The sequence below is a fragment of the Mobula birostris genome, chromosome 4 (genome assembly GCF_030028105.1).
Source record: "Mobula birostris isolate sMobBir1 chromosome 4, sMobBir1.hap1, whole genome shotgun sequence".
NCBI lineage: Eukaryota > Metazoa > Chordata > Chondrichthyes > Myliobatiformes > Myliobatidae > Mobula > Mobula birostris.
In genome coordinates, this window is record NC_092373.1 from 176,633,344 (window position 1) to 176,651,918 (window position 18,575).

Consider the following 18,575-nt stretch of genomic DNA (forward strand, 5'->3'; position numbering starts at 1 on the left):
CTGTTGCTGCTTTACTCTGACAGGCCATTTATCGACCAACGGTACCATACATAATGGTACAACTTGTGTATTTAATATATCAGTAAAATTCAAGTAATATTATAAATATATTGTTTGATTACACATTCTTTGTTGTATAAATAATTCATTATGGTTATATGCATGAAGTACAGGTGTCCCCCGCTTTTTGAACGTTCGCTTTATGAAACCTCACTGTTATAAAAGACCTACATTAGTACCCTGTTTTCGCTAACAGAAGGTGTTTTCACTGTTACAAAAAAAATCAGCGCGCACCCCGAGCAGCCACTCTCCCCTGGATTCGGAACTGCAATCTCGCCAGCATTGCTTAAACATGTACCTGTGAGCAGCCGTTTGCAAGATGAGTTCTATGATATCGGAAAAGCCTGAAAGAGCTCGTAAGGGTGTTACACTTAGCGTAAAACTAGACATAATTAAGCGTTTTGATCGTGGTGAACGAAGTAAGGACAAAGTGAGTTTGGCTTGTGGAAGCTGACGAACATGATGTTGAAGAGGTTTTGGCATCCCATGACCAAGAACTGATAGATGAAGAGCTGATGCAATTGGAAGAGGAAAGGATAACAATCAAAACCGAATGAGTAATGATAAAGTACGACTTTAATTTTGAAAGGGTACGTAGGTTTAGGGCATATTTGCAGGATGGTTTGAGTGCTTACAAAGAACTGTATGATAGAAAAATACGCAAGGCTCAGCAGTCAAGCAAGCCTTCCACATCAGCCACAGCATACAACGAACCTCGACCTTCGACATCGAGGCAGGCAGTCATAGGAGAAGATGAGCTGCCTGCTCTAATGGAAACAGACGGCAAGATGACACCCCAGTGTCCCACCATCCCAACACCCAGGCCATGGACAGATACCGATTCGTGGAGAATGCAGCGGTAGCCGGGAGACAAACAGCACATCTTTAAGAAAAAAGCCAAAATAAACATGCTAATTAATTAGGTGCCCACCGACATGTAATTGTCGGCCCAGATAAGAGGCGATGCAATTGGCAATCGTCTCTGATCTGGGCCGACATTTATGTGCCGGGCATCACCTAGTTAATTAGCTTGTTTATTTCGGCTTTTTTCTTAAAGATGTGCTGGATGCGTCCACCGCTGTACCCCTGCATTCTCCGTGAATCGGTTATCAGTTCGCTGCCCGGAGGGTGGGGGCCACTGCACCACCCCAACCTCCAATGACTCAGTCTAAGACACCATCGTCAGTGTGCTCGGCGCTGTCCTAATTCCGGTACGTGATACTACACTGTACATACATTATTTCTACTTTTTATCGGCTGTGTATTTTTACGTGTTATTTGGTATGATTTGGCAGCTTCATAGCTTAAAGGTTACTGGAGAACGCTTGCGCCGTGTTTTTGCCAATGGTGCTTGCATGAGATTTTCGTTACGGAGAAAAGTTCAGGCAATGATTGTGGAAAAGTATTTCGATTTTATATAAGCTGTGTATTTATCATATCATTCCAGCTTTTACTATATGTTACTGTTATTTGGCATGATTTGGTAGGTTATTTTTGGGTCTGCGAACGCTCACAAAATTTTCCCATATAAATAAATGGTAATTACTTCTTCACTTTACGACATTCCGGCTTACAAACCATTTCATAGGAACACTCTATCTTCAGATGGTGGGGGAAACCTGGATATAAATGGCATATGTTATCAAGCCACCACATCGTATGCTTGCACCTTGCTTAAAGTAAAAGCAAAGTCAGACTATTTTGCCCAAGTCCTGTTTTTGCTTTCAATTAATCCTACATTTTGGAGTTATAAAATCTAAGAGTGACGACAAGGGTGGGATCAAGAGCAGGATAAAGAACGAAAAAGAAGCTGGAACTGGGAGAGAAGCAAGGATTGGAGTAGATGCAGAGAGAAAAGACAAAAAAAAAAGATGTCCAGAGCTGTCAGAACCACTTCCTGCAGTCTTAAGAGTCAACTGCTACAACCACCCTGGAGGAAGCCTCAGAACTTGAGATTGTTTCACAATTACAAGTCTCAAACGCCAAGCAGAGTTACCTCCCTTGTCAGGAAAGACTTGAGAGTAAGAAATCTTTAGGCCTGAATGGTACAATTTAAAATGCACTATGTTGTGGATGTCTATATAGTACTTTTGTTGATTGTAGTTGTGTATATAGTTGAGATGCATTTTATACAGAGTTGGAGTTTATAGCTAAGCCGGGAGGTGTTGTGTATTTAATATATCAGTAATATTGTAAGTATATCGTTTGATTAACTATTCTTTGTTGTTTAAATAATTCTTATGGTTATATGTACGAAGTACATTAATGGCATACATCATCACGCCATAACGTTATATGTGCGTACTATGCTTAAAGTAAAAACAAAATTAGATTCTTCTTCCCAGGTCCATGTTTTTGCTTTCAATTATTTTTTTTTGGTGTTAGAAAACATAACTTTGAGGATAACGACCAAAGGCGTCCCCAGTACCACCTGAAGGCATTCACTGCACTATCTGGAGCAGCATATCTCTTCTTTCTACAGCTGCAACATGACCAAATCAATGACATTTTCAATGCTCCACAGCATATCCAACTACAGCTTCAAATGTTGTATGCAGTCTGACAGGTATGGTCACCAAGGTCACTGGAAAATTCCCTGAACTTCCACATGCCCCTACGGGAGGAGCATACCATTGCCCTAGTTTCCATACCCTTTATCTCCAATTCATTCAACTAAAACCGAGCATTCAGTTCGGATACTATTCACTCTCTGCCCAAAGGCCGTAGTTTGGCCTCAACAACAGTTCTTTGATCACACAGCCCCTCACAAAATGGCTGCTCCCATGATAGCCCAATGTTCTACCCCCCCCGACAAAGGTACAAAAAAAACCTTACACTTCTTCCCATTTTCATTGAAAACCACATGCCGTCTGTTAATCAGATTTATATTTTCCTTTGCCTTGACCTTCTGTACCACCAACTGCTTCAGCAAAAATTAAATAGTATTCTATTAGTCATGATATTTTGCTGTCCAACAGACAAGTCTAGAATCATTTTCCATCTTTTTCATTAATTTACCAACATCACAGATATGTAGGTGGTGAAATTACAATTAAACTCTCCCAACCAGGATATAATAATTAAAAATATGATGGATAATAATGTGCCACAAATGTCAGCACGAGAAAAGGAAAATATATCTCTGAACTGAAAGTAGCATATACAGTGCCTATAAAAAGTATTCACTCCCTTGGAAGTTCTCATGTTTTGGTGTTTTACAACATTGAATCACAGTGAATTTAATTTGGCCTTTATTTTGACACTGATCAACAGAAAAAGACGCTTTCATGTCAAAGTGAAAAGAGATCTCTACAGTGATCTAAATTAATCACAAATATAAGTATTCACCACCCTTTAATACAATACACCAAATCATCACTAGCGTAAGCCAATTGGTTTTAAAATTCACATAATTAGTTAAATGGAGATCACCTGTGTGCAGGCAAGGTGTTTCAACTGATTGCAGTAAAAATACATCTGCACCTGGAAGGTCCAACTGCTGGCGAGTCAGTATCCTGGCAAAAACTGCACCATGAAGACAAAAGAACACTCCAAGCAACTCAGTGAAAAGGTTATTGAAAATTACAAGTCAAAAAAGATGGATACAAGAAAATGTCCAAGTCACTGATTATCCCTTGAAGTGCTGTTAAGTCAATCATCAAGAAATGGAAAGAACATGGCACAGTTGCAAATCTGCCTAGAGCAGGCCATCCTCAAAAACTGAGTGACCGTGCAAAGAGAAAGCCACCGTTGGAAAAAAAAACTTACATGAAATCTCGGCTAGAGTTTGCCAGAAGGCAGGTGGGAGACTCTTAAGTCAACTGGAAGAAGGTTCTATGGTCTGACCCATGCAAGTACCCATGGCTACACCTTTTGTTTGAAGGAAGTGGAAGGAGTCAAAGGAGAAACTATTGAGAGTGAGGACAAGTTCCGCCAGACCGAGGAGAGTGGTGGTGGAGGGGAATTGGTTGGGTCTGGTGCCCAGAAAGAAACAAAGAACTTTGAGGCCTTTTTGGTGAGGGATGGAGGTGTATAGGGACTGGACATCCATGGTGAAAATAAGATGCCCGGGTCCACAGAACTTGAAATCACTGAAAAGATTAAGAGCGTGTGAAGATTCACGGATGTAAGTAGGAAGGGACTGAACTTCTGGGCAATGCCCCCCCACCTTCACCAATCTCCATTCCATTTTCCCTCTCTCACCCTTTCCTTACCTGCCCATCACCTCCCTCTGGTCCTCCTCCCCTTTTCTTTCTTCCATGGCATTCTGTCCTCTTCTATCAGATTCCCCCTTATTCAGCCCGGTATCTCGTTCATCAATCAACTTCCCAGTTCTTTACTTCACTCCCCCCCCCCCCCCCCCACCCCGGGTGTCACCTTGTGTTTCTTCCTCCCCTCCCCAACCTTCTAACTCTGATTCCTCTTTTTTCCCCTCCAGTTCTGATGAAGGATCTCAGCCTGAAACATCAACTTACTAAAAGCACAATTTCCATTCATATTGCTACCAAAAGGTTGCAAAAAATAATCATTCAAAATGCAGGAAATTAAGGCATGATATTTTGCATCTCAGAGCACAAGATCCTTGTCGTATTTAACTTTACCAGTCCTGCATTCAAAATGCACTCAAGTGCATTTTGTGTCTATATCCAAAAGCAACTCAAATAGCCATTTTTAAAAAAAAAAGTTAAATATTAATCAGCTTCGAATTTTTTTGCCTGTTTTCAGAAAATTAACATGAAAAATTGAGACATTTCATTACAGCAAGTGCTCCATTTCTGAAAAACACAAGGGACCTATCTCAAAGAGGACTATTCAGGCTTTGTTAAAACTATGCAGAACTAATTTTGGGTCTTACCAGCTACCTACCCCATATAGCAAACATCAACCTGTATTTCTCTTTTCCTCTGCTATGTGCTCCTAATATTCTACTCGTTTCACATTATCTAACAGTCTTTCACTTGCATTTTCCTCTAATTTCGGAATATCCAAAAAGGAACTTGATGAATTTGTTCGTTCTTGTCTATTGGCTAATGGGACACACACAAAAAAAATGTAATGGAAAGGCTGAACTCAATGTCAGTCAACTAATTAATTAGCTCAATTCCCCAAATCCTAATCACAAAACAAAACACTCTAGATCTAAGAACGTAGAACTCTGCAGATTTTATTTTTAGGGATGAGCATCTAGAGTGAAAAGCATTGGCCAGAAGTTTATTGTAGGCATTCAGTCCTTCTTTCTGCAGTTATTTATCCATGGGCATATTTTGTATAATTTTACCTCTACTACTTTCATCTACTTAGACAAAGTGTTAAGGAACTGGAGCTGCAGCTTGATGACGTTCAGCTCAGGATGTCTGAATGCAGGTGCTACAGGGAAATGGCTTCCTCTAGGCTACAGCCAGGTACTGTTAGGAGAAGGAAGGGAAATGGGCAGTACAGAGTACCATGTGTTTGTTCCCCTGGTAATAAGTATAGTGCTTTGGATACTGTTGAGGGCTCGACCTAGTGGGGGGTGCTGCAGCAACTGGGTCTCTGACACTGATCAGAAGAGAGAGGCCAAGAGGACTGCAGTAGTGACAGGAGATTTCATAGTTAGAGGAATAGAGAAGAGATTCCGTGGGTGCAATAGAGACACAGCTAGATGATACGTTGCCTCCCACCTACCAGGGTAGGTAATGTTTTGGATCGGGTCTACGGCATTTTAAAGAGAAGCATGAGAAGCCAGAAGTCTTAGTACATGACACAAATGACACCAATGACATGGCACAGATACATCCCCAAGTAGGAGCAGTACTCTAAAGGCAGGATGACACAAGCCAAAGAAAGCAAAAATTAGTGGGAAGTTGGAGGATTGGAAAGCTTTCAAAAACCAACAGAGAGCAACTAAAAAAATGCCATAAATAAGGTAAAGATCGAATACAAAGAAGGTAAGCTAGCCAATAATATTAAAGATTATCAAAAGTTTCTTCAGATATACAAGGTGTAAAAGAGCAGTGAGAATAAATATCGGACTGCTGGAAAGTGATTGTGGGGAGGTGGTAATGGTGACAAGGAAATAGCAGATGAACTGAATAAGTATTTTGCATCAGTCTTCACTGTGGAAGATGCTAGTTGTATGCCAGAAGTTCAAGAGCATCGGGGGGCAGAAGTGAATGAAGTTGCCATTACTGCGGAGATTAATCTTGGGAAACTGAAAGGAATGAAGGTAGATAAGTCACCTGGACCTGATGGTCTTCATCTTGGGGTTCTGAAAGAGGTGGCTGAAGAAACTGTGGAGACATTAGTAATGATCTTTCAAGAATTAATAGATTCTGGCACAGATCCAGAATCTATTAATTATGGAAAATGGCAACTGTCACACCACTCTTCAAGAAGAGAGAGAAGCAGAAGAAAGGAAATTATAAGCCAGTTAGTCTGACCCCAGTGGTTGGGAAGATGTTGGAGTCAATTGTTAAGGATGTGGTTTCAGGGTACTTGGAGGCACATGATAAAATACGCTATAGTCACCATGGCTTCCTTAAGGAAATAAGAAGCAGGATAGACAAAGGAGAATTGGTGGATATTGTGCACTTAGATTTTCAGAAGGCCTTTGACAAGGTACCATACATGAGGCTGCTTAACAAGTTAGAAGCCCATGGTATCACAGGAAAGATACTAGCATGGATGCGAGTATTGGCTGATTGGCAGGAGGCAAAGAGTAGGAATAAAGGGAGCCTTTTCTGATTGGCTGCCAGTGACCAGTGTTGCTCCACAGCGATGTGTTGGGGTGTTTTTTTTTACATTACACATCAATGACTTGGATGACAGAATTGATGGCTTTGTAGCCAGGTTTGCAGCCAATATGAAGATGGGTGGTGGAGCAGGTAGTGTTGGGGAAGCAGGGAGGCTGCAGAAGCAGATAGACAGATTAGGTGAATGGGCAAAGTAGCCGCAGATTGGAATAGTGTCGGGATGTGCATGGTCATGCACTTTGGTAGAAGAAATGAAAGGGTTGACTATTTTCTAAATGGAGAGAAAATTCAAAAATCCAAGGTGCAAAGGGACTTGGGAGTTCTTGTGCAGGATTTCCGAAAGGTTAATTTGCAGGTTGTGTAGGTGGTGATTAAAACAAATGAGATGTTAGCATTCATGTTGAGAGGACTAGAATATAAAAGCAAGGATGTAACTGAGGCTTTATAAGGTCTTGCTTGGTGTATTGTGAGCAGTTTTGAGCCCCTTATCTAAGAAAAGATGTGCTGACATTGGACACTATCTGAAGTCTGTTGGTTACGAAGTCCAAAAACCAGCTGCACAATGGTGTATTTAGGCAGAGGAATAGGAGTTTGTCCACCAAGGTCTGTGGGACAATACTGTTGAATCCTGAACTGAAACACAGAAACAGCATTCTGACATACGAGGGGTGATTGATAAGTTCGTGGCCAAAGGTAGAAGGAGTCAATTTTAAAAAACCTAGCACATTTACTTTTCCTACATTTACACACCTAGTCCAGCGGTCATGCAGCATACGGATCCCTCCAGAAGTGGTCCACAGCAGGGGTGATTGATAAGTTCAGGCCTAAGGAAGAAGGAGATGAGTTATTAACTTCAAACTTTCTGCATTTTCACTCAGAGTTGAACTGCACGTGCATGTAACGAGAGCCGTATAACTCATCTCCTTCTACCTTAGGCCACAAACTTATCAATCACCCCTGCTGTGGACCACCTGGAGGCCCAAGATGCTCTCGTTACATGCACGTGCAGTTGAACTCTGAGTAATAATGCAGAAAGTTTGAAGTTAATAACTTATCTCCTTCTACCTTAGGCCATGAACTTATCAATCACTCCTGCTGTGGACCACTTCTACAAAGAAGGGATCCGTTTGCTCCACAACCGCTGGACTAGGTGTGTAAATGTAGGAGGGGGCTATGTTGAAAAATAAATGTGCTAGGTTTTCTAAAATTGACTCCCTCTACCTTAGGCCACAAACTTATCAATCACCCCTCATTAAGTGTCCTTGCTTTCTCGGTGCATGCACTGGCCCCGACACACCTAAGATACAGGTCAAATTGTGACACAGATGTGCCACAATCTAAGTGATAGCCAGAAGGTCAAGATACCGAGTGGTTTAGCCCTATATCGATGCTCTCTAACTGACTCAAATAGAGAGGGGACTTGTGAGAGTAAACTGCTATAAAGTGTTGGCTTGTTCATTCCTAATTTGTGACACAGTCTATACAATTTCTCAGTTGTAAAGCTTGATTTGTATTTTAAGTTTCAGGTCAAATAACACAGTGAAAGTGGAAAATACTGGAAATAAATATCAAGTCAGGTCACATCTACGCAGAGACAAATTAGTAATGATTCAAATCAATGACCTTTCTTTAAAACTGGGAATGGTTCTACAGAAACACAAAACATAATGCTGGAGGATCTCATGAAGTGAGGCAGCATCTATGAGGAATAGCCAGTTAACATTTTGGACTGAGATCCTTCATGAAGACTGGAAAAGAAGGGGGGAAAAGGTCAGAATAAGAAGGTGGGGGAGGGGAAGGAATACAAGCTAGCAGATAAGTGAAACTAGGTGAGGGACAGTAAGTGGTCTCATCACGTCAGTAGAGGCAGCATGTCAGAATGATCACAATGAGGCTACCATCAGGTCGGAGGCGCAACACCTCATATTTCGTCTGGTGAGCCTCCAACCTGATAGCATGAACACTGATGTCTCTAACTTCCTGACTGTCCCTTCTTCAGTTTTCTATTCCCCATTCTGACCCCCCTCTCACCCCTTCTCCCACACTCTCCGGCCCATCACTTGCCTCCTTATCTCCTATGGTTTAGCATCCTATTAGATTCCTTCTTCAAAACTTTAACTCTTCCCCCATCACCGCCCCAGCTTTTCACTTCAACCCCACTTACCTACCTTCCCCCTCACTTGGTTTTACTTATCACCTGCTGGCTTGAACTCTTTCCCCAGCACCACCTCCTTATTCTGGCTTCTTTCCCCTTCTTTTCCAGTCTTGATGAAGGGTGCTGGCCTGAAACATCGACCGTTTATTCTTTGCCAAGATGCCGTCTGACTTGCTGAGTTCCTCCAGTATTTTGTGTGTGTTGCTCTGGATCTCCAGTATCTGCAGGATCTCTTGAGTTCATATTTAGTGCAACTTTTGAGATGCAGGGAAAATGGACAGAACAAAAGGTAAAGATGTGTTATATGGTGGAGGGTAGAAGAGACCAACCAGATAAAATGGGGGTGGTAATACAAGATGAATGGTAATGGTAATGTGGAACAACAGGTAGTCTGTGGGTGTAAATGCAAAATAATTAAGACATCACTGAATGAATGTAGAGAAAAGGCCAGAAATCTGAAAGGAGAATGTTAGGAATCAGAACTCAAATCACTGGACTCAATTTTGAGTCCAGAAGATTACAAAGTACCTAATGGGAGGATGAGTACTATTCCTTGAACCAAAGCTTTGGTAAAATTAAGGACCAAGAAGTCAGAATGGAATCAAAAATAATACATTTTTTAAATGAGTTAAATAAAAGCCCACACTGTGCTTTTCAATTGAACAAAGGTATCCCATAGAGTATGCATCCAATTTGCTTACCACTTCCCATTGTAGAGTAGCCATAATTGTCCTGCTACAGCACTCTCATTGAAATAGTTTTGTGTAGTGTACAGTTAAATAAGTCGACTGGGAGAATTAGCTACTGTGCGGAGGATGATACAGATTTTAAGTGCACTTGTGGCATTGATTTATCTAACTTTCCCAAGAAAGATGAAATAATAATGCAGTGGTGGGAAGAGCAATTGTATTTTTGAATAACACTCTTCTGCATCGCCTTTTAGAACTGAGGTATCATTTTAAAGTGCCTTAGCCCAAGAAAGACATTGTTAACCATTGGCTATGTTAACTACCATTGAAGTTGGAGACCTGATGCCTGCATGTCCAAGAGTCCAGGGCCAAGTATTTGAGATCCTGGGGTTGGAAGCCTATCTATGTGTGTGAGTGGGTGGGTGAATGGGAAAGGGAATTGTTTTGATGTTGTCATTACACTGAGAAAATGTGTGTCCAATTAGAACTTAAAAGCAGTAATTCTATAAGAAAAACCATCAGCAACAAGCAAATAGGAAGGGATAGGCCACCTCGCCCCTCGCCCTCAAGCCTTCCCCACTATTCATCATCGTGGCTAATCTAATCCAGGCCTCAATTCTTTCTCTCTATCCTACTCCCCTAGCTTCAATATAAACTGCCAAAATACCTTCAAAACCTTTATATTTTATTCTCATTAATCAAGCTTGCTGGCCTCTCAAATCATACATACACTATGCAGTTTGAAGTGTCAAGGCAGTTCATTGCTGGACCCAATTCAATGTTCCTTTGTTCCTCATAGTAATAAAACTGCTTCAATCAGAAATTTCACATTTCAAAAATGAATACCCAATGGTTCTCTAAAAATTCCTCAACCTTCCCAAAAGGACTTTCGATAACTTCTCTTTTAAGGGCATCTATTGCAAATTATGATCCATAAAATCATGTAACGGGGCATAAATGACATCCGAGCTTCACAATGTATTTCCTCTCCAACCAAAGTTAAGGATTATTACAACAACCTTTCTCCTAATCTACCTGAGAACAATTAACTCAACAGAGATTAGAGACCAAACACAAGACATTAGTGATTTGTGCACCATAGCTAGTAAGTGAATGAATTACAATTACATTCAGATTAATGGCCTACCTATTCTGGAGACCAAACAGAAGCCACTATTTAATAACTAAAATCTTGCTGTTGTGAATGCAAAGGCACTAAAACATTGACAGACCAACAATCAGCCTATACATTATACCACATAATAAGCAATACATACCTCCTCCTTCAGCAGTCCCTTGGCTCCAAGGATGATTTGCTTCCACTCAGTTCTGAGGAATGGAAGACGCCTGTGTGTGAATTCATTTTTTTTGGGGGGGGGGGCCATTGCGTGAGCTACCACACAGACTTGACAAAGCAAGAAATTAGTCTCATGGCAAGCTGATCCTGGACAAGTGGTAAAAAACTCTTCTATACAGAACTAGCCCATACACAAAATCATTCATATACTATGCACACACAGAATTCTTGACAGCACATACATAAACATACAAAATAATTCTTGCTCATGCCTTCATCCTCATTCATACCCTGATCATTCTTGCTTCCACCTTTTCCTCTCAGTCCCCCCCAGTCTAAAACCTTCTTTCACCTAATCTTTGTTTCCTTATCGATTTCCCTGCATTCCACCACTCTCCAACTCACTGCTCTTTCCTCCAGATCCAAGCCAATCCCCCAACAACTAGCACACCCCTCTCTACAATATTTCCCATTGTCTGTCACCCTTATTCAAACTGTCCCAGTAACCGAGCTGACCAAAGTCTGCAGCTTTGACCTTGCAACCAAAACCTATCCCCAAGAAAACTTGGGGCAATTTTTAGTCGTCCAGCTGGTGATGCAGGCTAAATGTTTCCCAACCAATACTAGTGGATTTATCCTGTGGTACTGGGAACACTTCACTTGGCTGAGTGAATGCTAAAAGGACAGTGCAATGAAAAGTGAAATAATTTACACAATAGAAATGCTTGGTTTATTAGCAACTGGATATGATTATGCAAGCACACCAATTGATATGAAGTATCTCCATAGAGTTAGGGAGGCAAAATTCATATGCTTTACCCTTTATTTTTTCATGTCAACATTTTCTTCAAAATATTCTTTTAGAAAAACATTCTTTCCAAATATACAACTGTACAGGTGTCAATGGCACTTCAAAATCTCATCTACGTATTACCTAAGTAACAGACATATCCTTTAAGAACCCTGTATCAATTTCATTTGCCATTTGTGGAAATAAAATCCATTGTTTTGTACTGCCATTCATCATTTGTGTATACATAGATACAAGTTACAGCTGATCACAATGATTTGCACAATTTCATTCACCGTCAACAACCTGGTATCATCAGGTTTGCAGTGCACACATTCTTAACAATGAACGTCAAGGTACTTAGTTTACAATCAATCTGAATTAATAGCAACAGCTTACAATGACACCCAGTGACCCAGGTATTCTTATACACATTGCAACCTATCCCTTCTTCCCAAAGTCAGTCTTAAATTTGATTTGATATCTCACACCAAATTACTGATTGGGGCCCCAAAATTAAACCCCAGCAAACAGGCAACAGGTTTAACATTATGCAAGATTTTTGTAAGTAATCTTGTAACTAGCATTCTAGAGGATAATTATATAAGTGATTTCTCCGAGAAAATGCGCAAGTCAATTACTATGAGTAGGTGATGAGTACTGCATTGTAATTTCTAACAGAAAAGTAAAAACATTAAGCTTCTATTTTCAACACTATTTTTAATACATTTTCTACCCCAATTACCCCAATAAGGATTTTGCCATTACCATATTATAATTCGGCAGATTATCAGTCATATATAAGAAATGAACACAATGATAGAAAATCAGATCCAAAAAAATGCTCTTTCAAAGCTGAAGATATTGTTTTAATGGTAATAATACTCCATTCATTATAAATCAAAATATAGTTGCTTTATCAAACATTTTTAAGGGAGATGGAGGTTTGAGCCACTTGAAGACTTTCTCCAAGTAGTTAAAAAAATCTCAATGCATCCCAAAACAGGAAATCTAAATACAAAAGCACCTAATCAGTAAACTATGATAAGGCATTGATATAGGGAAGAAGTGGGCATGAGCAGCTTTATCTCATAGCAGACTTAGTTCTCTGAATGGAGACTAGGCTAATTTCAGATATCTATTTAATACATGTGTACATAATATTGCTATTGGACAATGTTTCACTTTGAAAGAAGTCAGGAGGGAACTAGTCAAGCCATCAAGATACTGATTCTTTCATTCATAATCCTGACATAAAGGATGTTTGTAAATACCTGGAATCTCTGCACTAATCGTCCTGTTGCCATTTCCAGAAACTTCGTCCTCTGATGAACTTGTGCTGGAATCACATGTCAAGTCGCTATCACTCGTACTGCTGTCCTGCAGCAATGTATACTTCTTCCGAGCTGCTGCTTCACGTTTCTGCCGTAGCAATCGTATCCGTTCCTTTTGTTTCTGGGTTCTAACCTTTGACACACGGCCGTTCTGCTTGTCATTTGAAGACCGGTTCTTTTTGGGAGCCATGGTTGACGTTTCACTCTCAGATCTAGATCGTCGTGATTTTCTGCCGATTGAAGGACCAGATCCTCCAGAAGGATCCTCTTCCACGGCCACATTTGTCTGGGGAGTCTCATTCTCTTCTACAGATGAAAGTGTGTCAGAGTCTGCCAAATGACCACTGGATGAAGGGGAAACCATGCACTGATTAGAAGAGTCACTATCATAGGTACGGCCAGGTGTTTGTTTATCACTGTCTGCAGATGGAAGCTGAGATTCAGAAGAGTCTTGCCCAAGTTCCATTAACAAGCAAGGCTCCACAGAGAGGCCACTTATTTTCAAAGAATGTTCACTGTTCTCTTTTGTCAATTTGGCTGTTGTCTCTTTTGGAAATGACCCATCATCTTCCTTGCAGGTGTCACCGGATTTTGTATCAATACCTTTTGATGAAGCCTCAGTTTCCTCCAGACCATCCTGGGAAGAGAACTCTGCCTTCTCTACTGCTTCCATCTTCATGTCAAGTTAAGTTTTTAAGCACTTACTATAAAACACCATATAGCACCCAGGACTATAGACGTGTGCTCAGCTAAAGATTTAACAAACTGGAGAAACCTGAAAAGAGAAAAATTATTAGACGAGTTAAATTGCAATTAGCGTATTGGCTTCCATCTATCCAAACCAAACAGAAATCTTATGCTTGGCAGAATATTATTTTAATTTGGCAAGCAATAACAAATTGCGCACAGAAATAGTTTGTATTTATTTGACATCTCTCTCCAAAGATTCATATTCCAATTATCTCAGTTCAATGTTCAACTGTTCTAGCTATTTTTATTCCAGAATTTAAATTCGGATTTCCAGAGCTGGTTCTTAATCTTGATATTAGTTTTCCAATTAATTTTGTAGACTCAATTTTGTTCAATAACCAAAAGCAGATATCAGTAAAACTAAGGTACAATTTAGAAACTACAATATCTGAGGCAATGTATACCAATAATTATTGCACATGTATATTTTCACTAACCAAACAACATGTTTACTAATTCAATCATTTATTTTAGCTAAGGATTGTGCTTTGCTGTCTCTCATCCCTATCCCAGGAAAAAAAAAGAAAGAAAAATTGGTTAAACACAGAAGTCAGAGAACATCATTTTGTTTGATACACTACAACTTAATAAGATGCAAAAGTTGTTAGTAAAAAAATTGGAAAAAAAAATTGAGGGTAGAAGCAAGTTCATCTCCAATCATATTACTCCATAGTTTTCTGTCCTGTTTATCAATTTAATCTCTACTTTAGAGTACTGTTCTCAATATAGAGATATTCGCTATAAAACCCTTTACTACTATGTGCAACTCCACATAATTTGGTTTAGGAAAACGATTCTTAACAGGTAAGAAAACTAATGTTTCAATTCCAAAGGCAGAAGTTTTAATTCTTAGTCTTTTAAACACCCAGAACTAAACTTTCAGCACCACAGATGACTGAAGATCACTTTAGAATTATTGTGAATGTTGAATTCACCACTTGAATAAAAAAGGCAAATTTCTAGTAATTTGGTCAAAACTGTAATACTTTTATTCACTTTTAAGACATGGGCATGGTTAGTAAAATTACAATTAACTATACTTCCCAGAACTTCAGTAATGGCAGCTTTTCATCTTAAATAAGTGCAGAGCTATTTTATTTTAAGCCTTTTCAGAAGACAATTAAGAATCCTGGCAGCTGGAGCTACAGATAAACCCAAATAGGGATGATCAGCACAGATCCTTCCATAAAACACCAATTTCACTCCTTAAGAGCTTCGTAAACAATATTTACTAATACCATTTTTAAAATCCAGTTCTCACACTGCCATAATGGATAAATATAGCTATCTTTCTGTACGCAACTAAAGGCCCCTGGATTACTAGTGGAACCCTTGTCTAAACAACTGCCCCACCAATGAAGTAGTAACTTCAATGGGCTATTCTATATTTATGATCAAATTGACCAATATTCAAAGCCTTATCTAATAAAGAAATAAAAAGCCACAAGGTCATAACTGCTAAAAACCCAAAAATGGTTCAGTAATCTAAACAGGAGTCTACCCACTGGGAATGAAGCATACTGCAGACAAGTACAGTCCAAGATCATTCTCATTTTGAGTTCCAACGAGGGAGAATGCAGGAACCATGGACCAACAACCCTAAAACAAAGATAATTTTGAATGAGGTAAACTCTTTTACAATTATTGACATAAAGCTTGGGATTGAAATTTATTGAATAACTATCAAATTTACTATTTCAACAAAAACTAAATTTCCTTCCCATCACATTCAGAACACAAGCCGTTTAAGCCAAGAGGGGAAAATTTGAAAAGGGACTCAAGGGAAAACTTTCCAAGTGAATAGTACTGTGCAAAAGTCTTAGGCACCTTAGATTTTTATGTAAATTTTTACCTGTTTATTTTTTGTCTTCTGGATTAGTGTGTCAGCAGAGAAAAAAAATTTCTAAACAATCATTTTCCAAAAACATTAAGTTAGAGACATTTTTGTATTCCATTAAAGAAAGTATCACAATAACTAATAGACCACTTTTCAAATAAAAACTTGATTACTTTGTAGGTATACAACCCATTGCATAATTAAACAAAGATAACACAGTATGCTAATAATCAATAACATAATGAGTTGAATGAACTAAAGCTGGTTAACTGAAACAAATAGGTATAGAAGGAAACACGAGGAATTCTGCAGATGCTGGAAATTCAAGCAACACACATCAAAGTTGCTGGTGAACGCAGCAGCTAGGCAGCATCTCTAGGAAGAGGTACAGTCAACGTTTCTGCCGAAACTCTTCGTCAGGACTAACTGAAAGAAAAGCAAGTAAGATTTGGAAGTGGGAGGGGGAGGGGGAGATCCAAAATGATAGCAGAAGATAGGAGTAGGAAGGATGGAGCCAAGAGCTGGACAGTTGATTGGCAAAAGAGATATGAGAGGATCACGGGACAGGAGGCCCAGGGAGAAAGAAAAAGGGGAGGGGGGAAAAAACCCAGAGGATGGACAAGGGGTATAGTGAGAGGGACAGAGGGAGAAAAAGGAGAGAGAGAGAAAGAAAGAAAGAATGTGTGTATATAAATAAGTAATGGATGGGGTACGAGGGGAGGTGGGGCATTAGCGGAAGTTAGAGAAGTCAATGTTCATGCCACCAGGTTGGAGGCTACCCAGACGGAATATAAGGTGTTGTTCCTCCAACCTGAGTGTGGCTTCATCTTTACAGTAGAGGAGGCCGTGGATAGACATATCAGAATGGGAATGGGATGTGGAATTAAAATATGTCGCCACTGGGATATCCTGCTTTCTCTGGTGGACAGAGCGTAGGTGTTCAGCAAAACAGTCTCCCAGTCTGCGGCGGGGCTCGCCAATATATAGAGGGACACATCGGGAGCACCAGACGCAGTATATCACCTCAGCCGACTCACAGGTGAAGTGTTGCCTCACCTGGAAGGACTGTCTGGGACCCTGAATGGCGGTAAGGGAGGAAGTGTAAGGGCATGTGTAGCACTTGTTCCGCTTACAAGGATAAGTACCAGGAGGGAGATCAGTGGGAGGGATGGGGCGGACAAATGGACAAGGGAGTCGCGTAGGGAGCGATCCCTGCGGAAAGTGGGGGGGGGGGGGGGGGAGGAAAGATGTGCTTAGTGGTGGTATCCCGTTGGAGGTGGTAGAAGTTACGGAGAATTATTTGCTGGACCCAGAGGCTGGTGGGGTGGTAGGTGAGGACAAGGGGAACCCTATTCCTAGTGGAGTAGCGGGAGGATGGAGTGAGAGCAGATGTGCGTGAAATGGGGGAGATGCGTTTGAGAGCAGAGTTGATGGTGGAGGACGGGAAGCCCCTTTCTTTAAAAAAGGAGGACATCTCCCTCGTCCTGGAATGAAAAGCCTCATCTTGAGAGCAGATGCGGCAGAGACTGAAGAATTGCAAGAAGAGGATGGCATTTTTGCAAGAGACAGGGTGGGAAGAGGAATAATCCAGGTAGCTGTGAGAGTCAGTAGGCTTATAGTAGACATCAGTAGATAAGCTGTCTCCAGAGATGTTGACAGAAAGATCAAGAAAGGGGAAGGAGGAGTCGGAAATGGACCGGGTAAACTTGAGGGCAGGGTGAAAGTTGGAGGCAAAGGTAATGAAGTCAACGAGCTCAGCATGCGTGCAGGAAGCAGCGCCAATGCAGTCGTCGATGTAGTGAAAGAAAAGTGGGGGACAGTTGCCAGTATAGGCTTGGAACATGGATTGTTCCACAAAGCCAACAAAAAGGCAGGCATAGCTGGGACCCATACAGCTGCCCATGGCTACACCTTTAGTTTGGAGGAAGTGGGAGGAGCCAAAGGAGAAATTATTAAGAGTAAGGACTAATTCCGCTAGATGGAGCAGAGTGGTGGTAGAGGGGAACTGGTTAGGTCTGGAATCCAAAAAGAAGCGGAGAGCTTTGAGACCTTCCTGGTGGGGGATGGAAATATATAGGGACTGGACATCCATGGTGAAAATAAAGTAGTGGAGACCAGGGAACTTAAAATCATTGAAAAGTTTAAGAGCGTGAGAAGTGTCACGAACATAGGTAGGAAGGGATTGAACAAGGGGGGGATAAAACCGTGTCGAGGTATGCAGAAATGAGTTCGGTGGGGCAGGAGCAAGCTGAGACAATAGGTCTGCCAGGACAGGCAGGTTTGTGGACCTTGGGTAGGAGGTAGAAACGGGAAGTGCGGGGTATGGGAACTATAAGGTTGGTAGCAGTGAATGGGAGATCCCCTGAGCGGATAAAGTTGGTGATGGTGTGGGAGACAATAGCCTGGCGCTCCTTAGTGGGGTCACGATCGAGGAGTAAATAAGAGGAGGTATCCGCGAGTTGTCGCTGTGCTTCGGCAAGGAATCAAAGTGGACAAAGGACAATCTCAAAGGTGACAGCATGGCCAATGTGACAGTTTAACCTTCAAGTCAACAATTCTAATACTATGGCAAAAGTGAGCATAGCAACAAGACACAAGGTGGTTATACTGCATCAGCAAGGTCTCTCCCAAGCAGAAATTTTGCAGGAGACATGCTTTCCAAAAGCTCCAGCACATTCGCTTTCTTAATATCTACGTGCTCAAGCTTTCCAGTCTGCTGCAAGTGAGCACTGCAATCACCAAGATCCTTTTCCATAGTTAATACTGAAGTATTCATTAAGTACCTCTGCTATTTCCTCCAGTTCCATACAAACTTTCCCACTGTCACACTTGATAGGTCCTATTCTTTCGCATCTTATCCTCTTGCTCTTCACATACTTGTAGTATGCCTTAGGATTTTCCTTAATCCTGCCTGCCAAGTCCTTCTCATGGC

The 18,575-nt window shown here is 40.8% G+C and overlaps 1 protein-coding gene across 10 annotated transcripts in view; it reads right to left on the reverse strand.

The window, feature by feature from the left end:
- The window catches only part of ark2n (arkadia (rnf111) N-terminal like PKA signaling regulator 2n), a 100,453-nt gene that overhangs the window by 41,066 nt on the left and 40,812 nt on the right, over window positions 1–18,575 (reverse strand). For 7 of the 10 annotated variants that reach the window (XR_011885811.1, XM_072256575.1, XM_072256568.1 and 4 more), the window contains one exon: window positions 12,997–13,831. Coding sequence is in view for 9 of the 10 variants with exons in the window: in XM_072256575.1 (XP_072112676.1) it covers window positions 12,997–13,735 (739 nt within the window). In the remaining variant the exon portion in view is untranslated. Of the gene's footprint in view, window positions 1–12,996; window positions 13,832–15,311; window positions 15,406–18,575 lie in introns of all 10 variants that reach the window. The other 3 variants (XM_072256569.1, XM_072256571.1, XM_072256574.1) reach the window with 1 other exon arrangement.